General features: G+C 46.7%; 3 protein-coding genes across 3 annotated transcripts in view; 2 read left to right on the forward strand and 1 right to left on the reverse strand.

Annotated features, from left to right (window-relative positions):
* Positions 1-3,203, reverse strand: part of Chchd2 (coiled-coil-helix-coiled-coil-helix domain containing 2) — a 5,485-nt gene extending 2,282 nt beyond the window's left edge. The window contains exons 1-2 of the mRNA XM_055605714.1: positions 3,068-3,203; positions 446-695 (exon numbers count right to left, since the gene is read on the reverse strand). Coding sequence (XP_055461689.1) covers positions 446-695; positions 3,068-3,117 — 300 coding nt within the window. The 5' untranslated portion in view covers positions 3,118-3,203. The remainder of the gene's footprint in view (positions 1-445; positions 696-3,067) is intronic.
* A 2,902-nt stretch (positions 3,204-6,105) lies between these two features.
* Positions 6,106-14,820, forward strand: LOC129675716 (protein FAM200C-like). Its single transcript, XM_055605715.1, has 4 exons — positions 6,106-6,210; positions 9,992-10,211; positions 11,885-12,035; positions 12,858-14,820. The coding sequence occupies exons 1-4, from the start codon at positions 6,137-6,139 to the stop codon at positions 14,675-14,677; spliced, it is 2,265 nt and encodes a 754-aa protein (XP_055461690.1). The 5' UTR covers positions 6,106-6,136; the 3' UTR covers positions 14,678-14,820.
* A 2,874-nt stretch (positions 14,821-17,694) lies between these two features.
* Positions 17,695-23,402, forward strand: Nupr2 (nuclear protein 2, transcriptional regulator). The gene is made up of 2 exons (XM_055605716.1): positions 17,695-18,023; positions 20,316-23,402. The coding sequence occupies exon 1, from the start codon at positions 17,705-17,707 to the stop codon at positions 18,017-18,019; it is 315 nt and encodes a 104-aa protein (XP_055461691.1). The 5' UTR covers positions 17,695-17,704; the 3' UTR covers positions 18,020-18,023; positions 20,316-23,402.
* Positions 23,403-24,331: the final 929 nt, after the last annotated feature.

Below are 24,331 nucleotides of genomic sequence, written 5' to 3' on the forward strand. Positions count from 1 at the left end.
GGACACTGGGTGGCTTTGTGTGTGAGACTTGCCCACTGGGTGTCTTCTCTGACCACTCCCTATCTTACTGCCTTGAGACAGGGCCTCTCACTGAACCAGAAACTGATATACTACATCTCAACTGACCAGCCAGGCTGTGGGAGCTGCCTGTCTCTGCCCCGCAATGCAGGAGGTACAGCCATGTATGGCTATGCCTGACTTTTTGTGGGCTCATGCAATTTGAAGTTAAGTCCTCAAGGTATCAGAATTAAGTGCCTATTCACTGAACTATATTCCCAGCACACACCACTTGTGCACACACAAGTATTGGTGCAAGAGCACTTTGTGCTTAAAAAAGTATTGTGAACTGTAAAATTAAACACAGGTCCCTGCATAAAAAATGCTTACCAGCTGCCAACTTTTCTCAGCAACAAAAGCACAGAAAGAAAGGCTACCCCAGTCTTACCTGGTAAGTGATGTCAGGCCTTGCGGGCTCAGCATTACCTCCTCCACTGGAGCCCCCCGTGATGGCATGACCCAGCGTGTGCCCCACTGCAGAGCCCACAGCCACACCAGCAGCAGTGGTTGCCATCTGGGCCATCAGGCCTGGCTGCCGGGGTGCAGCGGCAGGTGAGCCAACTGCAGATGGTGCAGCTGCTGCTGGAGGCTGAGCTGCAGGTGCTCTTCTAGGAGCAGCCCTCATCTGAGGGGCCCGGCTGGAAGACAAGACACCTCATTAGTTCCTACTTCCAAATGGCTTTAGAATTCCCCAGAGAAACCAAACAGGCCAGGTTCAGTGGCACATGCCTGTAATCCCAACACTGAGAAGGTAGAGACAGGGAGAACCAGCAGGTCAAGGTCATCCTTAGCTTCATAGGGATTTTCCCCCCTCTTCTACATGCTTTATGACTATATTGAGAGTATAGTAACTCCAACATTTCTCTCTTCCCCATCTCTCTCCAAGGACCCTCACATATCCCTCTTTGTTCTATTTCAAAGTCATGGCCTCTTTTTCCATTGTTATAAGATACATATATGTGTACATATATATACACTTCTAAATATAACCTGCCCCAGTCGTATGTTACTTGTATGTATGTTTTCATATACAACTTGGTGTGCTCTCAAGGGGGAAGACTATCTCTCTTGCTCTCAGCATTCCTTAGTTGCTTATATTCTTTATGTAGGTCTTGTGGGCTTTTCACTGTATGGTCTGGCGCATATACTGCCACCCTTATTCTACCATTGTCTCAAAAAATATGTTCAAGACTGGGCATGGTGGGGCACACCTTTAATTCCAGCACCCATGAAGCAGAGTCAGGTGGAAATTCAGCTTCAGGTCAAAATGACACCACTGGCTTTCCAAGGCTCAAGTACCCATTCATTTGCATATATCCACTCACAGAAAATAAAAGCTTGAAAGATCCCAGAGGGTTTATTTATTTAAATGTTAAACAGATACTACTTGGACAAGGTTATTTCAAGCTGAGTAGTTGTGCCATGGCCCCCATTTAATCCCAGGCAGCTGGATCTCTCTGTGAGTTCCATATAGAATGGACCAACAGCTTTCATTCTTATCACTCTATCAGTATCAAAAATAACGAACAGGTGTTGCATTGGAATATTAAATTTTTTAGATCAAGGAGTCGTTCTAACCTAGCTTTTGAGTTAAGATTTAGAGCGGGAGGAGGGGACGGGGGCTGATGAAATGACTCACCATACAATGGTACTTGACAACCTGAGGTTGACTCCTGGAACCCATAAATTGAAAAGATAAACCCAACTCCCACAAGATGACCTTTGACATTTATGTACACACAGAGATATAAATATACCCATAGTTCCAGCTATTCAGTGAGTGAACAAGACTATGGATTTAGGACCAGTGTGAGCAATGGAGAAAGACCGTCAAAAGTCGTCAAAATCTAATCAGTCATGAGGTAATGTTAGGAATGCAGACCAATGCTTTCATTTCACCCATTAGAAAATGTTAAGTCCCTGGGTTTGGTTTGTTAATACACACCTGTAATCCCAGCCCTCAGGAGGCAGAGGCAAGTTTTGTCTTTTGAGTTGCTGGCCAGCCAGGGCAATGGTGAAACCCTGTCTCAAAAAACCAAAACAGACCACCACCCCAAACCAAAAGGAAGAAGTTAAGGAAAGTGAGCTGTTTGAACTACAAATTTTATTAATCTTGTTTGTCTTTTGGTTTGTGGAAACTGGTCCTGAACTGGTAGCCACCCTCTGCCCTTGAGGAGATGGGAGGCACCACTGAACGTACAGTCCCCGGGTTTACTCCCAGTACAGCCACAACTTTTAACATTGTATGATTTTATTCACCCAACGTGGGAGATCTGGCATCTTGATGCTGTCAACAATTTCCTACTTGTTCTCACGTGCGCCGGCAAGACGTTCCAATAAAGCATTTTTCTATTTTTTTTTTCCAAGACAGAGTTTCACTGTGTGTAGTCCTGGCTGTCCTAGATCTCGCTTTGTAGACCAGGCTAGCCTCGAACTCAGAGATCCGCCTGCCTCTGCCACTCCAGCGCTGGGATTAAAGGAATGCGTCCCTACGGCCGGCTTCAATAGAGTAAATACTCTATTGAACCCAAGTGGTGGGAAGGCGAGAGCTCTTAAATTCTAGGCCCTGCACTCGGCGGGCGTCACACGATTTTTAATAAACCTTTAAAATCCTGTAATCCTAGCCGTAGAAAAGCGGAGTCGGGAAAATCAAGGAAGGGCAGCCGGACCTATATAAAGTTCAAGGTTAGCCTAGGAGCTCAGAAAAAAAAACAGTAAGGAAAAAAAAAACACCCCGCCCTTCTCCCCCGAGCTTCACATATATCATTCTTTCCCCGCCTCTTTGTAGACTACGTAAGGCCCTTCTCCAAGCAAACTAGGGAAAAGGTCACGTTTGCGAGTCCTCTCCCGGAGGCCACAAAGCGTGTCTCCGTTTTCGAGTCCTCCTCCTCCCCAGCAGCGGATCCGTCGGCTAGCACCAGCTCACCACCGGCCGCCATCGCAGCCTTCTGAGTACGGAACCTCGCCCTCGCCGCCTCCGCTCCGTCCCCAACCCGGAGGAGGGTCTCACCTGGCCGGAGGGGCCACCCGGGAAGTGCGGCTTCGGCTTCCGCGAGGCATCCTCCAAGCTAGTAGCTTCAGTCTTCAGAGACGACAAACTGCGAAATTCCCACAAGCGTCCAGCAATTTCTACCAAGGAGAGAGGAAAAGTGGAGGCGGTGCGTAGGCCAGCATCCAATCAGAGCCCAGGAGAGGACGGACGCTGAAGGTGATTGGAAGAGCGAGACGTCGGTTACGGAAAACGCCGCGGCGCTGCGTCCTACGCCCGGAAGTCAAGAGCTTAGCGGTGGGGCTGTAGCCAGCCGGAAGTTCCTGGGGTTGTACCCTCAAATCTTGTCCTCCTCCTCTTACGGTTAGGTTTTTGATTCCGATGGACGACTGGCTTTCTCTACAACTCAGGCTGTCTTTGATTTAGAGTTCCTCCTGCTTCAGTTCTCAAGTAAACTGGATTGGGGGATTACAGGCCTTGCCCCTGAACTGTTTACTTAACTCTTCTCTGATTCGTTTTGTGACAAGGTCTCAAGTAATGGATGTTGGCCAGGAACTCGGCCTCCTAATGGTGGTGAAGCTGGAGAAACTCCTAGTGAAATTTATGTTGTAAAGGATTTACTAATTGTTTGGTTTCTACCTGCAGCAGGGTATGACTGGTATACCCTGCCCTCTACCCCGAATTCCCTAGCCCAGGGGCGGGGCTTCCCCTCTCCCAGAGGTCCTTCATTATATAATCCAGGCATTTTGGTTCTCTCTTCCCTCTCTTTCCTTTCTCTCTCTCTCCTCTCTCCCTTCCTTCCTCCCTCCCTCCCACTCTCCCTCTCTGCACGGGCATTTCTCTCTCTCCCTCCACCCTCTCCCTCCCTTCGCCCTTCCAATAAACTTGCAACTTCGTTTTGCCATTAGCCCATTCCATTATTTCAATTACTAATAAGCTTACTTGGAAATATTAAGTTACACAAAGTAGACTTTAGATAAAGGACGGCTGCCTCCAGTCTGACTGGAAGATAGTGTACTAACCAGACTTGTTAGAAACCATTAGAATGCCGGGTAAGGTGGCAATTGCCTTTCATCCCAGCACTGGAGAGCCAAAGGCAAGGGAATCTGGGAGTTTGGGGCCAGCCTACTCTATCGAGGAGTCCAGGGCAGTCAGGGCTCTGTTACACAGCGAAACCTGTCTCGAAAGAAGGAAACTGTGAGAAAGAGAATTCTGCACTTAAGTTTTGGATTGCTGAAGAAGTTTCTGCTACTGTTTATTCACCAAGGTTAACCTTCAGTTAGGTGTCATTCCCATAATAAAAGAACACCCTGACTTTAAACTAGCCATTAAGCTCATCCCCATGCCTAAAGAAATGGTTCTCAATCTGTGGGTCTCAAGCTCAATGATTTAGCTCCTCTCCTGGGAAATTTGTCCAAATGCAGATACGCCTACATTTGAGTATCCAGAACTTTATTTGAGAATCACCAACTCTAGATCCTCAGCTGTGGCCACAGGATTGTGGTCCCCCTGACCTACCACTCTTATCTGATGGTGACCAGAGCCCATTGATTGGCAGAGCCAGCTGCTGCGTCAATCCATGATGCTCCCCGGAGGACACGCATGTCCTGGCCAGCAGCTTGGTATGTGGACGCCGTCCATTCCCACACATTGCCCATGAGATCATACAGTCCTACAGCAAAGCATTAGCCCATCAGATGGGGAAATAGGGGACTCTCTCCCACCAAATACCCTGTGAGGACGGGGAAGTTTTCTCTTGTCACCTTGTCAGACCTTGTACACGAGATCTTACCATAGTTGTTCTGTGGGGGGAAAGCATTCACTGGTGACAGTCCATGAAAACCATCTTCAGCTGTGTCACCTTTGGGGAACTTTCCCTGACAGGAACAAGGGAAGTGAAAGATTTATCAGCCTGTCCCAAGGCAGGTGCTCCTGTCTCAGGGGAAAACCAGGCTCACTGCACCCTGCTGCTTCATGGGGGAAGGACAGTGACCTCAGGTTCCTTACATGGTGCTTTGGAAAGAGCACTGTCTCCACCCATCTAGGTCCTTTGTCCCCTGCCAGGGACAGAGGCTCTAGAGCCATGCTCTCCCATATGTCCTGCTTTTACTTACATACACCACCTACATCTGTTAATGTGATTTTTTTCAACTTTACTTTTCTTCTCATCAAAAGTGGGGTTCTGGGACTGGGGAGATGGCTCAATGGGTAAGAAAAGGGTTACAGAGGTTAAGAGGTGAGGAGGGATGTGAGACCGAAAAAAAAAAAAAAAAAAAAAAAAGGATGAACTTACATTGCAAATCAAGGGGCCCATTGTATTAAGTTCCCATACCAGGAAAATTAAGGAACCCATTATGACCCATACTTTACAAAAATAGGTTTCTATTTAAGAATATATTCCCATTTCTTACACCTGATGTAGTGTGCAAAAACGAAAACAAAATAAACGTGGTTTCTATCCTTACCTTCCTCTTTCATTGTATTTTCTAACACTTTCTGACAGCCAATTCTCTCGCGCCTGTGAACACGCTTACAGCTGTTTTATATTAATCTTTTATATAAAAGGGACCTCAAAAGAACAATAAGGGGCTGTTTTCTAAAATCCCAACTTAGGGTAAAAGAGCCAGATGTCCAGTCCCCGGGGCACCTCTAATATAAAGCTTGCTTTGATTAGAGTACTGTGGATTTAGTCTTTCTCCTGGCAATTTTCAGGTTTAACACTTAACATAGTACATGCGCGTAATCCCCCAATCCAGTTTCCTTGAGAAGCTGAGGCAGGAGGATCTCAAAATCAAAAGGCACCCTCGGTTGTGGAGGAAGCCAGTCGTCTATTGGAAGCAAAAGCCTAACCATCTATCACAGAATCAAAGGACAAGATTTGAGAGAGGAACCTCAGTATCCTCGGATTAGCTACTGTGCCCCGTCGCCAAGCAACTTTCCGGCGTGGCGCACAAATGTCCTGCTCTTCCAATGACCTTCAGGGATCGTGCTGACACTGAGCGCTGATTGGCCCCTCGCGGAGGCCCCGCCTCCCATCTTCCTTTCTCTTTGCTGGACGCTCATGGGCGTTTCCGAGTTTGTTGTGTCTGGATGTTGTGTGTAGGAGCATCTAGGATGCCACGTGGAAAGCGAGGCCGCACTTGCCAGGTGGCCCCTCCGGCCAGGTGAGACCCTTTTCCGGGCTGGGAACCGAGCGGAAATGGCCAGGGGGACGTTCCGTAGCCAGAGGGCTGCAAAGTCGGGCGGTAGCGAGATGGTGTGAGCAGTCGGGAAGGGATCTGCTGCTGGGGAGGAGGTCTCCCCGAGAATGGAGACACGCTTTGTGCACTCCAGGAGAGGAGGCTAAAACACGACCTGTCCCCTAGACTGCTTACGTAGTCTGCAGAGGCGGGGAAGAATGGTATCAGTGAAGCTCTTGGGGTGCTTTTGTCTTACTGTGGTTTTGAAGCTCTCAGGGTAGCCCTGAACTTCAGATTGGTCTGTCTGCCCTCCTTTGATTTTTCCCGACTCCGCTTCCCTACGGTTTGGGATTATAGGCTTTAAAGGCTAGGGAAAAAATTCAGTTATTTGTGTATGGAAGGCCGAGAATGTAGAGTTCTCTCCTTCCACCACTTGGGTCCAGTATATCTCAGTAGTTATTAGTAGTTAGCTCTATTTCTGTGGGTCTCAACCTTTCTAATGCTGTGACACTTAATACAGTTCTCATGTAGTGAGCCCCCGACCATAAAATAATTGTTGTTACTTCGTAACTGTGATTTGGTACTGCTATGAATGTGTGTAATATAGATACATGATATGAGGGATGGTTTTAGGCAAGCCCTGAGAAAGGGTCCTTTGATAGGCAAGGGGGGCGCGACCTACAACTTAAGAATCGCTGCTCCTTGAGCTATCGTTTCCTTCCACCTGAAGATAAATAAGAAACTGTTGACAGCATCAAGTTTCCAGATGTCTCACTTTAGGTAAATAAAATCATACAAAGTGAAAAATGGTGGCTGTATTGGGAGTGTACCTGGGAATCGTGCATGTGGTAGGGGGCGGACCCTGTCTACCACAAGATAGTCCCCCATGCCTCTAGAGACCCTGCTCCAAAATCCAAAAGACAAACAAGATTAATAAAATTTGCAATTCAAACAGGTCAGTTTCCCTGACTTTTTCCTTTTGGTTTGGGGGTGGTGGTCCTTTGTGTTTCTTTGAGACAGGGTTTCACCGTGGCCCTAGATGGCCCGAAACTCAAAAGACAGCACCTGCCTCTGCCTCCTAGTGCTGGGATTAAAGTTGTGAGCCAGCATACCATATACAGATGTCGTAACCTTTTCTTTTAATTCTTTTTGTTTGTTTGTGTTTTTCGAGACAGGGTTTCTCTGTAACCTTGGCTGTCCTGGACTCGCTTTGTAGACCAGGCTGGCCTCAAACTCATAGAGATCCTCCTGCTTCTGGCCTCTGAGTGCAAGGATTAAAGTCCTGTACCACCACAACCGGCTGGACTTTTCTAATGGGTAAAATGAAGGCATTGGTCTGCATCCTAAACATTACCTCATGACAGTCTTGGATTTTGTCGACTTTTGACTCTGTTGTCCATGCAAAATCCATGTGCTAAATGGTTCTTGTCCCCTTGCTGAATAACTTGGACTACAGGAATACTATGGCAAGCCAATGCCTCTGTATATTTTCCTCTTTTTAGTTTAGTCAATCAGGGCCTCATGCCTGCTAGGAAAATGTTTTGTTAACCTAAGCTCTAAATCTTTTTATGTCTGTTTATTTGTGTGTGTGTGTGTGTGTGTGTGTGTGTGTCTGTGCATGCACCTTGGTGCCTATGTGAAAGTCACAGGGCAGCTTACGGGAGTTTGTTGCTTCTTTCCACATTGGAGATTCCAGGGATCTCTTGGGTTTGTCAGGAGTGGCAAAAGTACAAGGACCTTTCTCTAGTAAGCCATTTCATCAGCATCCCTGACCCAAGCTCTAAATGTTAATTTAAGTGTTAACTAGGTTAGGGAAGATTCCTTGATTGTCCTAAAATTTCAATACTCTGTGACAACACTTGGGTTGTGACCCCTTTGACAAACCTCTATTTCCAGAAGATGTTTACATTATGATTCATAACAGCAGCAAAATAACTGTTATGAAGTAGAAAGAAAAATAATTTTATGGTTGGTCATTACCACATGAGGAACTGTATTAAAGGGTTGCAGTATTAGCAGGGTTGAGAACCATTGGAGCCCCTGGCAGTACCTGTCTGATATTTTATTTGATGACATTTTATTTGATGCTGATAGAGTAATAAAGTGAAAGCACCTTGCTCACTCTGTAGCTCTTGCTGTCCTGGAACTCAATATGTAGACCAGGATGGCCTTGAATTTATAGAGATCCACCTGCCTCTACCTCCAGAGTGTACCCCCTCCTTCACCCTGACAGTGACACTGTTGTACAAGCTGCTTAGTATTTGAATAAATAATCCCTCAGGGAATCTTTATAGCTTTCATTGTCAGTGAGTAGGTACTTGCAAATGAAGTGGGCATGGTGGCCTGGAAAAGCCTGCAGTGTCAGATGGCCTGGTGGCCTGGAGCTGAATTTCACCGTGGTGCTTAAGAGCTGCTGGGAACTGAACTTGGGTGCTGTAGAAGAGCAGTATGTAGTCCTCAATCCTGAGCCATCTCTCCACCTTTCCATCTAACTCTTAATAGTCTCTGATCTTATGAAGTATGGGAATAAATTATTTAAAGATACTGTAGGCCATGTTGATACATGAGAGTGTTACAGAAAAGGACACAGTAGTTTATGCTTGGTTGTTAGAACTTTAACAAAAGATTACAGAAGGACAGCAATATATATAAGCAGTTAATAGTAGCAGTTGTTATAGCCTTGCATGTATATGGTATGGAAGTTTAAAGATTTAAAATGATGCCAGGTGGTGGTGGCATAGGCCTCTAAGGACACAGGTTCCTGGGGCACTTGGGAGGCAGAGGCAGGTGGATCTCTGACTTCCAAGGCAGGCTGGTTGGAAAATTGGCTTTCTAGGTAAGAGTACAGACTGCTCTTCCAGAGGACTCAGGTTTGATTCTCAGCACCCACATGGCAGCTCAGCACCATCTGTCACTCCAATTTGAGGGGATCTAAAGCCCTCTTTTGTAATGCAAGTGATACACAGACATGCATGCAGGCAAATCATCTTACACGTAAGACACAATAAAATAAAAAGGTTTAAAATGAAGCCAGGTAGGGTAGCAAATGACTTGTAATTCCAGCCACCACTGGATGAGGCTGATGTGGGAGGACTTAAAGGTTCAAAGTTAGCTATTGTTTTGGTTAGAGGGTTTGTTTGTTTCTTTTTTGTCTTTTTTTTTTTTTTTTTCCCCCTGAGACAAGGGTATTGATTCTCAGGCTGGCCTTCAAATCACTATGTAGAACAAGGATGCTGTTCTACATATGTATGCTGAAGTGTACAGCGAAAAACCTGTCAGCCCTCAGACCTGCATAAAGAGTACAAGGAATGCTTAGAGCAGGGGAAATAGTCTTCCGCAGCTAGAGCACACCAATTGGTTATCCAGTACAAAGTGGTCATCCCAAAAAACATACACGTACAAGTATCATGCACACTTAAGAATGTGTATGCCTATACATGTATGCATTTAATGACGATGAAAAAAGAGGCCATGACTTTGAAATAGAACAAAGAGGGATATGTGAGGGTCCTTGGAGAAAGATGGGGAAGAGAGAAATGTTGGAGTTACTATACTCTCAATATAGTCATAAAGCATGTAGAAGAGGGGGAAAAATCCCTATGAAGCTAAGGATGACCTTGACCTGCTGGTTCTCCCTGTCTCTACCTTCTCAGTGTTGGGATTACAGGCGTGTGCCACTGAACCTGGCCTGTTTGGTTTCTCTGGGGAATTCTAAAGCTATTTGGAAGTAGGAACTAATGAGGTGTCTTGTCTTCTTTGATCCCAGAAGAGCACCTGCAGCTCAGCCTCCAGCAGCAGCTGCACCATCTGCAGTTGGCTCACCTGCCGCTGCACCCCGGCAGCCAGGCCTGATGGCCCAGATGGCAACCACTGCTGCTGGTGTGGCTGTGGGCTCTGCAGTGGGGCACACGCTGGGTCACGCCATCACGGGGGGCTCCAGTGGAGGAGGTAATGCTGAGCCCGCAAGGCCTGACATCACTTACCAGGTAAGACTGGGGTAGCCTTTCTTTCTGTGCTTTTGTTGCTGAGAAAAGTTGGCAGCTGGTAAGCATCTTGTTTTGTTTTGTTTACTGAGACAGGATTTCGGCTACAAGGCTGTGTAGCCATGGCTGCCCTAGAACTCACTTTGTAGACCAGGCTGACTTCAAATTCAGAGTTCTGCCTGCCTCTGTCTTCCAAGCACTGGGATTGAGATTAAAGGCATGTACCACTACACCCAGCAAGCAAGCATCTTTTATGTAGTAACCTGTGTTTAATTTTAGGACCCACAATACTTTTAAGTACAAAGTGGGTCCCTCCCCAATATTTTTTTAAATATTAATTTATTATTTATACAACATTCTGCCTGTACACAAGATCTTACTATAGATGGTTATGATCCACCATGTGTTTATTGGGAATTGAACTCAGGACCTTTGGAAGAACAGCAAGTGTAACCTCTGAGCCATCTTTCAAGCCCCCTCCCCAATATTTTTAAGTGGTGTGTGCTGCACGTATAGCTCAGTGAATAAGTACTTACTCTGATACCATGAGGTATCAAATCTAGTGAACCCACAAAAAGTCAGGCATAGCCATACATACCTCTTGCATTGCGGGGCAGAGACAAGCAGCTCCCACAGCCTGGCTGGTCAGTTGAGATGAAGTAAATCAGTTTCTGGTTCAGTGAGAGGCCCTGTCTCAAGGCAGTAAGATAGGGAGTGGTCAGGGAAGACACCCAGTGGGCAAGTCTCACACACAAAGCCACCCAGTGTCCTTTGAGTTAGAGCCTTAGGCCCACTGGGATACATCAGTCCAGCCTCCCTTCCTGTGAAAACGGCCATTTTCCCTTTAGATGGTTGTTTTTGATAGGCTTTCACTCAAGCTGGCCTTGAAATCATGACAGTCCTGCCTTGGCTTTAAGTATTTACCTCAGTTGGCAACATTTTTTCTGGGTTGCTGTTATTTCTTTTGGAGACAAAGTTTTCACTGTATGACCCAGCTGGCTTCAAACTTGTAACAGTCCTCTTGGTTGGCCTTAAGCTTTGGTGTAGAGGCAGAGCCATGAGGCCTGGCCTTTCCATCACAAGTCCCTTTGACAGCTTTATGACCCCTTGCCTGATCTTTCACCATCTCTTTCCCTGGGATGTGTGTATTTTCCCTTGTAAGGAACATGTACTCTTGAATTTCTAGTGCATCTGAAATCCTCTTTCCCATAATCCTGTTTCCCTTGGGCATGGCTCACTATTTTGTATATATGTTTGTGGAGCTGATCAAACCCAGGGCAGAGCATACATCCTACTGTGGAGTCCATAGCCAGTTTTTTAAGTTTTGGTTTTATGTTTATAGAGAGATCCAGCCCAGAGCCTTGAGTGTATTGAACAAACACTTCATAGGACTGTGCTCCTGTTTATGCTCCAGATGACCTGATTTGCCATTTGTTTGGGGTTTTTGTTGTTGTTGTTATTGTTTTGGTTTTGAGTTGGAGAGCATATCTTTGTTCTTGAACCTTAAAGTTTGTTTTTATTTTCTGCCTTTGAATGATTTTCACTTCCATGTTCCTGGATGGAAAACTAACTCTGCCCCTTTTCCTAGTTGTTTCCCAGCTCCCAGTGTGTGAATGTTGCCCTCGTGTGGGTGCCCCTACACTTTCTCAGCAGTACCTAATGTTGTGTCTTGGCAGGAGCCTCAGGGAACCCAGCTGCTGGACCAGCAGTCACGTGGGCCTTGCTCTCTTGAGATCAAGCAGTTTCTGGAGTGTGCCCAGAACCAGAGTGACGTCAAGCTCCGAGAGGGCTTCAGCGAAGTGCTGCGGCAGTGCAGAATTGCAAATGGTGGGTGGCTTGTGCATCGCTCAGAGTGATCGTCCTGAATGATATTTGTCAGCGGTTCTCAACCTATAGGTTGAGACCTTTTGGGGTTGAAGCACCCTTTAAAGCATTGGGGTCATCTAAGACCGTCAGGAAAATACATATTTTCAATGGTCTCAGGAACTGAGCCACTCCTCTTCCATCCATCTCCAGGCCGAACCATCCACATGTGGTAAGTGCCGTGATGATGTCAGCTCACCAACCCCATCACGTACAGCCTGCACAGACACAGGTGTATGTGACAGGGCTGGCGCCACAGTGTACTTATGTGGCCCAGTCACATGTAGAGAGAGAGCAGCTACTGTGTTGAAAGCAGCAGTATTGGAGGTAATATGGCAGTTCATGAATTATAATTACTGGGTAAATGTAAAATCACCAACTACTGCAGAAAAAAAAACTGCATCATAGGAACTTAGGATCATAGGATGCTGATTGTTTAGGGGTTTTGTTTGTTTTGGGTTTTGGTTTTTATTTTTTGAAACAGGATTTCTCTGTGAAGTCCTGGCTCTCCTAGAATTCACAGCGACCAGCCTGCCTGTGCTTCTCAGGAGTGTTGGGAGTAAAGGGGCCACCACCACCCAGCAAAGATTGTTGTTGTTGTTTACATTCAGCTGCGGTGGTAACAGGCATGTAAAAACAAAAATAACAACAACAACAAAACCCAATCAAAAACACACAGAAAGTGATAAATCCTCGGAAACTTTAGTGAACTGTGTTGACTGACCCATGATGCTGTGTATCCTCTTTTGTATTAGTAAAGCTATTGTTATATATTGTTTTCATTAGAGGACCATCCCAGGAGAGTGGGTCGTGTAGAGAAGAATGTTAAGAAAAGAAGATATAACGAGGATTTCTTACAGTATGGCTTCACGTCAATAATCACAGCAGGAATTGAGAAACCGCAATGTGTTATTTGTGGTGGTGTTCTGTCAGCAGAGTCTATGAAACCAAACAAACTGAGACGCCATTTTGATAGCAAGCATCCAAGCTTTGCTGGCAAGGATACCAACTATTTTAGAAGCAAAGCTGATGGACTCAAGAAAGCCAGACCTGACACGGGTGGCAAGTACCACAGACAGAACGCAGTAGCTGTGGAAGCTTCATATTTGGTGGCACTCAGAATCGCCAGAACTATGAAACCTCACACCTTCGCTGAGCATTTACTGTTCCCAGTGGCCAAAGACAGTGTTCAAGTTATGGTCGGAGACGAATCTGTTACGCAGCTGAGTGCAGTTTCCTTATCTAATGACACTGTCCGAAGAAGAATAAATGACATGTCTGCTGATATTCTTGATCAGGTAATCCAGGAAATTAAATCCGCTCCACTTCCAATATTTAGTCTCCAGCTTGATGAATCCACAGACGTCGCAAACTGTTCACAGTTGCTGGTTTATGTGAGGTATATTAATGATGGCGACTTTAAAGATGAGTTTCTTTTCTGCAAACCTCTTGAAACGACAACTACTGCACACGATGTATTTGATGCAGTCGGCTCATTTCTGAAAGAGCAGAAGATCTCTTGGGAAAGCGTTTGTGGTGTTTGCACAGATGGCGCTCCAGCTATGCTAGGATGTCAGTCAGGATTTCAACGTTTGGTGCTAAATGAGTCACCAAGACTGATCGGGACTCACTGTATGATTCATCTGCAAACATTAGCAATGAAGACATTGCCGCCAGAGTTACAAGAAGTAATGAAAAGTGTCATAAGTTCTGTCAATTTTGTAAAGGCGAGCTCTTTAAACAGTCGACTGCTTTTGCAACTGTGCAGCGATTTGGATGCTCCGAACAAAGCCCTGCTGTTTCATACCGAAGGACGATGGTTGTCAAGGGGGAAAGTTCTGAAACATATTTTTGAGCTTCGTGATGAACTCAGAATGTTTTTTAATCAGAAAGCAAGACCGCAGTTCGAAGCACTTTTCAGTGATAAAAGTGAATTGCAGAAAATAGCTTACTTGGTTGACATCTTTGCCATCTTGAATGAGTTAAATCAGTCGCTGCAAGGACCAAACGCAACATGCCTCGATTTGTCTGAAAAGATCCAGTCATTCCAAATGAAACTTCAGCTTTGGCAAAAAAAGTTGGATGAAAATAAAATTTACATGTTGCCTACCTTATCCGCCTTCTTTGAGGAACATGACATCGAAGCACATGAAAGAATTACAATGATAATTTCTGTGAAAGAACACTTGCACGTGCTTGCAGGTGAAATTTCATGGTACTTTCCTGATCTACCAGATGTCCCATTTGCACTTGCCAGAAGCCCATTTACAGTCAACGTTGACGATGTTCCTGAGATGGCGCAAGGGGAGTTCACCGAGCTCATGAACAGTGATGCAGCGAGGACTGATTTCTCCACGATGCCAGTCACAAACTTCTGGATCAAGTGTTTGCAGCCATACCCTGTTCTGGCCGAGACCGTGCTGCGCCTCCTCCTTCCGTTTCCAACAACGTATCTCTGTGAAGCAGGGTTCTCCAGCTTGCTGGTTATCAAGTCTAAATACAGAAGCAGACTCGCTGTGGAAAACGATCTTCGCTGTGCTCTTGCAAAGACTGCGCCGAGAATTCCCGATCTGGTGAGAAAGAAGCAGTCTCAACCTTCCCACTGACTTTTTATGCCTACTGTCCCGAAACGTAGCAGTGTAGTTTACTGTCCCTATGTTGACTGTTATCTGTGCCACACCGTGCTTCAAGACAGAATTTCATTTATTCATAAGTGAAAATAAATATTTCACAATATATAATTACATGTTGGTCTCGTGGTTAATCACTATGCCTGTTACGTTCAATTTATAAAAATGAAAATACATCCTGCACATCAGATATTTATACCGCAGTTCATAACAGTAACAAAATTACAGTGATGGAGTAGCAATGAGAAGGTATTTTAGGGCTAGGAGTCAACACGACATGAGGAACTTTATTAAAGGGCTGCAGCTTTAGGAAGGTTAAGAACCACTGCTCCATAATTCCAGTTCCAGGGGATCTGATACCCTCTTCTGGCCTCCCTCAGGGCCGGAATGCATGTAGTGCACATACTCACATGAAGGAACCAAATCTGAAAAACAACAAAACAACACCAACACCCTACAGACTCTCCTACAGGCGATCTGAGGAAGGCATTTTCTCAGTTGTGTTTCCTCCCAGCTAGTTCTCATTTGTGTTAGGCTGATAGACACTAGCCAATACAGTGTCTTAGCCTTGGTTCCTTTCTGCCCTGGGAGGACCTTTCCCATCCCATCAGGAAATGTAACCACTCTGTTGATTTAAGCAGCTAATTTTTTATTTATTGTATTCATTTATTTGGGCCAAGTGTGGTATTCTATACCTTTAATACCAGCCCTTGGGAGGCAGAGACAGGTGGGCGTCTGGGAGTTTGAGGCCAGCCAGTGCTACACAGAGAAACCCTGTCTTGAAACAAACAAACAAATCAAAAACCAAACCACCTCTAGTGACATACTGTAAGTACTACTCACAATAAATGAATAATTTGAATGTGAGAGCTGGAGTGTGTGTATTTGTGTGTGTGACTCTGAGGAAAACTATTAGGAGTTGAAAATCTCATTCAAATCAAACTACCACTCCCAATAAATAAATTTTGATTCGAGCATGTGTCTGTGTGACTGTCTCTTGCCACCTTATGCCATCTGGGGATGGAACACAGGCCGTCAGATCAGTGTAGTACTGGTTCTCTCCACTGAGCCATCTAACTAGCCCTTGAAGAGCTACTGTGTATGTGTGTTTGTGTGCTTCAGCAGTAAAAGCTCTTAACCACTGATCCATCATCCCAGACCTGTTTCTTTCAAGATACGTAGCCAAGGATGTCCTTAAACTCCTCATTCTCTTTCCCTCTGCTTCCTAAGTGCTGGGTGTCTTGTCACTGGGTTTTCTGAGACAATCTTCCTCTGAAGTCCTGGCTGTCACGGAAATCACTCTCTAGGCCAGTCTGGCCTCCACAGAGACCCACTGGCCTCTATCCTGAGTGCTGGGATTGCAAGTGTGCTCCACCACTGTCAGGCTCTTCCTTTAACTTCTTGTCCAGGTTTTCACTTTAGCTCCCAGCATTCTTGGGGTTTGATTATGTTTGTTGGAAGATTGTTTTTTGAGGCAAGGTCTCACATTGTAACCTAGGCTAGCCTCGAGTTTGAGGTAACCCTCCAGTGTCAGCCACTTGAGAGCTAGGATCGCCAGCTTGTAGCACTAACACCAAGTCTAATCAACACACCATTTATGTGTTTATTTGTTTTGAGACAGGGTCTTGTTATGTAGCCCTTGCTGGCATGGAGCTTGCTCTGTAAACAAAGCTGGCCTTGAATTCAGAGACCTTTCAGCCTTTGCTGTTTCCTAAATGCTAGGATTACAGTTGTACATCCATAAACCTGGCTTGTCTTCATTGGCCTGAGGACTAGCAGAGAGGTAGCGCTTAGAATGTTTGAGACCCTGGGATTCTTCCTCAACATGCTTTGTCAGTTAAGTTCAATACCCATGTTTCTTTAAGGATATTGTCTGCTGATGATTGCTTTTCTTTAAAATGGTTTATGTGTGTTGGGCGGCATTCAGATAGTTCATCAGGTAAAAGTCCGTGCTGCTGAGCCTGACAGTTTTGAGTTCAACCCACAGGATCCAGATCCTCTGCTACTGGAGTTATAGATGGTTGTGAGCTACCATGTGGATGTTGGGAATAGAACCCAGGTCCTCTACAAGAGCAGTCGGTGTAACCGCTAAGAACTCTATCCAGCCCCAAGATTTTAAGATGGTGCTAATTGAGGGTTAGTCAGTCTACTCGGCTCATGAAGCATGCCTTTGGGTGTATCTGTTAAGGGAGTTTCCAGGGACTATAGATTGGGGGGGGGGGGGCGGACAACCCACCGTGAATGAAGGCAGCACCATCCGGTGAGCTGGACTTGAATACAAATGGAGGGGGTGCAAAAAAAAAAGCAAGACGCTAGAATTCCCCTTTCTCTGCTTCCTAATTGATGAATACAGATATAAGCAGCCTCGTGAGTCTGCCTTACCGTGCCTTCCCAGCTGATTGACTGTATGCATTCTCAAAACCTAAGCCATTTAAAACGCACCCTTTCCTAAACCGATTCTCGCCAAGCATTTCGTTGCAGCAATGAAAAAAAAAGTAATGTCGAGAAGAAAATAATCTTGTCACACAACGAAACACACGAACAAAGGGCAGGTCATTCAGCAAGCCAATTTTCTTTTGCAAAAATGAACCCAAGCTGGGCTAGCAAATAGATTCGGCCAAACCGGCCCCCATCTCTCATCCCTCCGCTGGGAATTCAGGTGTGCACAACCACAGCTGACTTACACAGTGCCAGGGTTGGAATCCAGACCTTTGTGCGTTCTAGCGCTCTACCCACTGAGCCACATTAGCCTGTTCCGTCCCTTCATGTTTTTCACCGACGGAACCAGAAGGTTTATACCCGTTATCAATGCGGGCCTCATAATTTCCAATCTGGAACAAAGAAGCCTGGCCTGGCCTCACCCCTCTGTGAGGTCACAGAGTAGAAGCCACGCCTCTCTATGAGGTCACAGAGGGTTCGCCCCTACAGCGGAACCAATAGGAGCATTGGACGTGGCCTTTCGGCCGGAGTATCCTGCGGCGGCGGCCGCGGAGCGCACCGGCGATGGACCCGCCTGCCGCTCCTGTCTCCCGCCGGCGGGCTCGAGCCCGCCAGCCACCGCCGCCGCCGCGGGAGGCGCTGCCCACTGCAGGCTTGGAAGAGGAGCTGTACGACTGCATGGACTACAACTACCTGCGTGACTTCCCGGCCTCCGGGGCTGGCCGCAGCAAGGGCCGGACGCGGCGCGAGCAGCAGCTACGCACCAACTACACGGTGCCCGGCGGCCACGAGCGCAAGGTGGCGCAGATACTGATGAATGGGCAGCGGAAGCGGCGCCAGCGCCAGCTGCAACCGCGCCCGCGCACGCGCCTCGCCTGAGCTGGTATGGGCCGGCAGAGGTCTTTGGTGGGGGATACGAAGTAGGGTGTTAAACTTCCCGTGTAGAGGAGGGTTACCTTGAACTCCAGATCGTCCTGCCTCCAGCTTCCAAGGCCTGGGATGATAAGGCATGCGCCACAATGCCCAGTCCTTCCTTCCTTCCTTCCTTCCTTCCTTCCTTCCTTCCTTCCTTCCTTCCTTCCTTCCTTCCCTCCTCCCTCCCTCCCTTCCTCCTTTCCTCCCTCCCTTCCTCCTTTCCTCCCTCCCTTCCTTCCCTCCTCCCTCCCTTCCTCCCTCCCTCCCTTCCTCCCTTCCTCCTTTTCTCCCTCCCTCCCTCCCTCTTCCATTTTTTGACATGATCTCATGTAGCTGAAATTGGGCCTAAAAATCCTCATCACTCAGCGTTCACCTCCAGATGCTAAAGTTTCAAGCACGGGCCATGATCCACTGCTGCTGTTTTACGTTGTATTGATGATGCCCAGTGTGGCCCAGGATACCATGGCATGGTATCTGTGGCAATCCTCAACCTCTCTAGCCTTGAGATTACAGGTCTGTGCCACCATGCTCAGCCGCACCCCTCAACCCTTTCTGAGACTTTCCAGCATAAGTCATAACTCCCCCAACACTTACACACCCCACAGGGGTTTCCTGGCTGCTAGTGAAAGTCTACCCTTCGGAGGTTTGCGATTGGGTGAGAAAGGTCTAGGTGGGAAATGCAGGAAAATGTCTCACCAGATAACCCTAGGAGGGCGACTCACACCTATAATTTGAGTGCTTAGGAGACTTTTGAATTTGAGTTTGAGGCCAACCGGGATACAGCATGAGGTGACACCTGCCTTCTGTTGCCGTGGTAAACACCCTAACCACAAGCAGCTTAGGCAGGAAAGGGTTTATTCCTTCGGAAAGCTTAAAGTCTGTCGGGAAAGGCAGTCAGGGCAGGAACCCGGAGGCGGGAACTGAAGGCCCGTCCACAGAGGCTCAGGTTCGAGCAGTTTCTGCTTTCTTTTTACTTTAACGGGCATTGGTGTTTTGCCTGCCTGTGTGTCTGTGTGAGGGTGTTGGAGTATCCTGGAGTTACAGACAGTTGTGAGCTGCCATGTGGGTGCTGGGAGTTGAACTCAGGTCCTCTGGAAGTGAGGTCAGTGCCTCCCCTCCCACCCACCCACCCACCCCCAGATAGGGTTTCTGGAATTTTGTAGAGTAGAATAGCCAGGAACTCACAGAGGTCTGCCTGCCTCTGCCTCCCAAGTGTTGGATTAAAGGCTGTGCCACCATACTTGGCTCACTTACTTTTCTTACACCTCCCAGGACCACCTGCCCAGGGCAATATTGCCCACAGTGGGCTGGGCTCGCTCACCCCAGTCATTGAACAAAAATGCCCGTACAGACTTGTCTACAGGCCAGTCTGATACCTCTCTCAGATAGAGGCATCTTCCCAGATGGCCCTAGTTGGCATCAAGTTGACAGAAACAACAAAAAACCCAACAGACAAAAACTGGGTATGATGGTGCATACCTGTATGCCTCTTTGCACTAGGAAAGTGAAAAGGGAGGTCAGAAGTTCAAGGCCAGAGGCCGGAATGATGGCTGAGCAGTTAAGAGCACTTGCTGCTCTTGCAGAGACCAACCCCTACCTCAGGTGCCTCATATCCATCTGTAGATTAAGTTCAAGGGGATCCAACACCATCTTCTGGCCTCCAAGGATACTGCCTGCGCATCGTACATATTTGGGTATGTATGCACAACAGACATATTCGGGCAAACACTGTTACACATAAAAATGAAAAGGACATTAAAAAGTTCAAGATCATTGACTACTTAGTGTGAGGCCAGCCTGAGCTGGATGAGACAGAAAGGGGGAGGCTGAGAACAGAGCTCCGTGGTTAGTGTTTCCTTAGAACGCACCAGGCTCTGGGGTCAATCAGCAGCACTACACAAATGGGACCCACACCAGTAATCTTAGCATTCTGGAGATAGAGGCAAGAGAATCAAAAGTTGCGGTTATCCTTGGGCACATAGTTGGAGTCCAGCCTGGGTTACCTGAGACTCTATCTAAAAATAAATAAATAAATAACAAAACAACCCACTAGGGCCTTTGGCCTCTCATCCTTGCGTGCAGGAACCTGAGGCAGGAGGATCGTGAGTTGGGAGTCCAGCCTGGGTATCATTGTGAGTTTAGGATCTCCATGGGCTAGAGTGACACCTCATCTCAAAATAGAAAAAAACTAAGAACTTCCAGTACTCTTTGTAAGACCTGGGAGAATAATTGGTTTTCATTTCTGTCTTATTTTCCACAGGAAACCTGTGAGAGACCTGTTAAAAGTATTTTCCAACTGTGAGGTTCTCCAAGTTGGTCAGCAGGACTTTTTGACAGTGTTTTAAGTTTACTGCTCCAATCTTTTTCTCACTAATTAATTTTTAAGTAAGTAGTTTCCAAGTTGGTATGCCTTCTTAGCGTTTTCAATTAAAAGAGAACAGCAAGAATGCATTTTAACTCTTCTGGGTTTTCCTCCAGCCCCACTCCTCCTCCCCGCCCATTATCGTGGTGGTAACTGGCTTCCAGTTCACAGGAAATTGGGCTCTGAAGTATAAAGAAGAGATCAAGAGACCAGGGATGCAATTTGTTTGCTAAAGTGATAGTGAGAGAAGCCTGAGGACCCAAGTTTGATTTCTGAAAGCCATGTTTTTTTAAGAGCTGGGCGTGGTGGCCCATACTTAAAATCCCAGCATTTGGGAGGTAGAGACAGATTCCTGGGACTCACTGGCCAGCCAGCTTTAGATGTTCCTGGCTAGTGAGAAACACTGCCTTCAAAAAAAAAGAAAAAAAATGTGTCCTAAAGATGCTTATAAACACGCAGGCACACACACACACACACACACGCACACACACGCACAAACACACACAGTGAATTGGGGAAATGTGGCTCTTCCTCGTTTCTAGGGTCCTTGGTCCACCAGTCCTGAAGAACAAGGGAGCAGAAGTGACGAACGGGGGTGGCCCGTGGGCACAAATGGAAATGTCCTTCCAGGACCAGCTTTGGGGAGGCAGCTCCATTTTACTCAGGGTGAAGGAGGGTGTCTTTAATAATCTCAAATCTCAGCCCTCTGGAGGCAGAGGCAAGCAGATTTCTATGGGTTCAAGGCTAGTCTACATATACGTGAGTTCCAGGCCAGCCAAGGCAGCACAGAGAAACCCTCAAACATGAAAGAAAGGTAGCTGAAGTGACATACAGCAAGCACCGTTCCTCTGTGGCTTCTGCATCGCGCTCCTCCCGGAGTTCCTGCCCCGGCTTCCCTCAGTGATAGACTGTGGCTTGTAAGTGTAAGTCAAATAAACCCTTTCCTTCTCTACATTGCTTTTTGTCAGGTTATTTCACAACAGAAAGGAAACTAGAACAAACACAGTGTGAGTAGCATGCAGAGAGCTCACAGAAGTCAACCAGATGATCTGCTCCTAGCAACTTTGCCTCTGTTAGTGCAGCAGTAAAGGTTTTTATACTCACTTATCCTTAAGATTTCTCCTGGGGATATGATAAAAATTAGGCTAAAGCCAGTCCATATCTTAACAGCCTTTTTTGTTTTTGTTTTTAAAACAAGGCCTCCCTGTGTAGTTCGGCTTAGCCTCAAACTCACAGAGATCCACCCGTCTCTACTAAATTATTGGAATAAAAGACATTCGCCAGCAGCGTGGTATTAACAGTATTTCTGAGGGCTGGAGAGATGGCTCAGAGGTTAAGAGCACTGGCTGCTCTTCCAAAGGTACTGAGTTCAATTCCCAGCAACCACATGGTGGCTCATAACCATTTATAGTGAGATCTGGCACCCTCTTCTGGCCTGCAGGCACACATGTGGACAGAATACTGCATAAGTAATAACTAAATAAAACATATTAAGTTTGTAAACATGAACTGAGTTTACTTTCATCAGAAAACTTACAGAACAAAAACCTATTTTTGAAAATGAAAATGTTTAACAGAGGCTCTTTCTCCTCATGCTAACTGATGAATGGTATGGCTCTTAAAAAAAAAAATTCTTTTCCCAAGACTGGTTTTCTTGTGTAAACCTGACTGTCCTGGAACGCTGTAGACTGGGCTGTCCTGGATCTCACAGAGGTCTGCCTGCCTCTGCCTCCCAAGTACTGGGATTAAAAGTGTGCACCACACTGCCTGTCTTCCCAGCCTTTCTGGTTTTTTGTTTTTGTTTTTGTTTTGATTTTATTATTATTATTTTTAATGTATGGTGCTCTGTCTCCATGCACACCTGCATGCCAGAAAAGGGCATCAGATCCCTTGATGGTTGTGAGCGGCATGTGGTTTCTGGGAATTGAACTCAGGACATCTGGAAGATCAGCCAGTGCTCTTAACCAATGAGCCATCTCACCAGCACCCCCCTCACTCCCCTGCACCCACCCCAGGTCAACTCTTTTCTAAGGCTTATTTTATTTTACCTGTCTGAGCATCATTTCTCAACCTGTAGTTCTGTTAAAAGCATACCACAGAAACTGATGTTATAACTCAGTTGGTACAAGTGCCATTTAGCTATTTTTATTTATTTGGTTTTTTGAGACAGGGTTTCTCTGTAGCCTTGGCTGTCCTGGAACTCACTCTGTAGACCACTCTGGCTTCAGACTCAGAGATCCGCCCGCCTCTGCTTCCACCACTGACTGGCTGGTGCAAGTGCTATTTAATATGTGCTTAGTGCTTGATGTACACTCCCCAACACCACAGAACCAAAACCAAGGGGAGCACTTCCTTCCAGTTAGCACTAAGTCATGGACCCTTGGGGATCTTTGTAACTGCTCTTCTCTCCTGAAATGCCTACATCCTTAGAGACATGGCACCCACCTAAGAGGGTGGTGGTTACGACCCACAGGGTAAGAACCACTCCTCATACAGAGTCTGAGCTGGGTGTGGCACACGTCTGTAATCCCAGCACTCAGGAGGCAGGGGCAGGCAGATCTCTGTGAGTTTGAGGCCAGCCTGGTCTACAAAGCGAGTCCAGGACAGCCAAGGCTACACAGAGAAACCCTGTCTCAAAAAACAAAAAAGCTAGGAAGCCAGGCAGTAATGGTACATACCTTTAACCCCAGCACTCAGGAGGCAGAGGCAGGCAGACTTTGGTGAGTCTGAGGCCAGCCCTGACTACAGAGTGAGTTCCAAGACAGCCAGGGCTACACAGAGAAACCATGTCTCCAAAAATAAAACAGCACTAGAAGTTATCTGTTGGGCTGGAGCGATGGGCTCAGAGGTTAAGAGCACTCTCTGTTCCTTTGAAGGTCCTCAGTTCCTTTCCCAGCAACCACATGGTGGCTCACAACCATATATAGTGAGATCTGGTATGCAGGCAGAATGCTGTATAAATAATAAATCTTTTTTAAAAAATTATCTGTCTGTGCATGTGCATTGATGCAAATGTGTAGGAAGTGCTTGTGGGAGTCAGGGGGCCGATTTTAGGAGTGAGTCCTCTTTCGATGACAGGGGTTCTATGGATTGACCCTGTCAGGCTCACTCCCAACCTCCACCTCAGGCACCTCAGTCATCGCCACCTGATTTACCGTAACATTTATCTCCCCCTGCAAAGCTGTTTCCCCTGAACTAAAACATCCCCTCCTGCAGGAAAGAGGGAAGTTCACAAGGCTCATGAAACGCACATGCCCTCAAGGGAGCAACAGTCAAGGCAGTTCACTAAACTCGCAAGTCCCTCCCTGAGGTTAACGATCTTGTCCCCTTGCCAGTGCTCGGAGGTGGCAGGAAGATCAGGTACCCGTGGCTGTGCTTGGTTACATGGCAGTTTGAGCCAGGACAAATGGGACCCCGTGTGGGAGGGTCAACACGTGGGGCTTGAGAAACATCATGGCGGAGGTCTTGGGTAGTGGGGCTGCCTGGAGTTGCTCAGGGAACCCCAGGGATGCCGCTTTCCTAAACCACCCTTCACCTTGCAGTGGTGTTTCAGTGACACCATTTGTGAGTCCCCCCTGGGTCTCATTGGTGCTCCTACAGGTGATTCCGATAAACATATCTGTTCACCAAGCTGCTGTCATTAGTCTCTGTCCTGGGGTATATAAACTTCCTGGGGGAAAGAAGTCACACAACGCCCCACCTTGAATTTTACACTTTATGGGAATAACCTGGCTTCATTTGCCTGCTATATCCCCAGACTTTACAGCTGCCATCCTGTCAGTTTTTGTCATTGTTGAGACAGGGCCTGACCATGTAGCCTTGGCCGGCCTTGAACAGTAGTGGACTGTTAATCTGCCTTTCAAGTACTAGGATTTGCATGTGTGCACCACAGACACGCCTTCTAAAATTATCAA

Source organism: Psammomys obesus, unplaced genomic scaffold (assembly GCF_907164565.1).
Source record: "Psammomys obesus unplaced genomic scaffold, mPsaObe1.curated_primary_1811, whole genome shotgun sequence".
NCBI classification, from domain to species: domain Eukaryota; kingdom Metazoa; phylum Chordata; class Mammalia; order Rodentia; family Muridae; genus Psammomys; species Psammomys obesus.

Coding starts and splice junctions, on each gene's coding strand:
- LOC129675716 (XM_055605715.1), top strand. CDS start 6,137: ATGTTGTGTGTAGGAGCATCTAGGATGCCACGTGGAAAGCGAGGCCGC. Junction 6,211..9,991: donor CAGGTGGCCCCTCCGGCCAG/GTGAGACCCTTT, acceptor CTTTGATCCCAG/AAGAGCACCTGCAGCTCAGC. Junction 10,212..11,884: donor GGCCTGACATCACTTACCAG/GTAAGACTGGGG, acceptor GTGTCTTGGCAG/GAGCCTCAGGGAACCCAGCT.
- Nupr2 (XM_055605716.1), top strand. CDS start 17,705: ATGGACCCGCCTGCCGCTCCTGTCTCCCGCCGGCGGGCTCGAGCCCGC.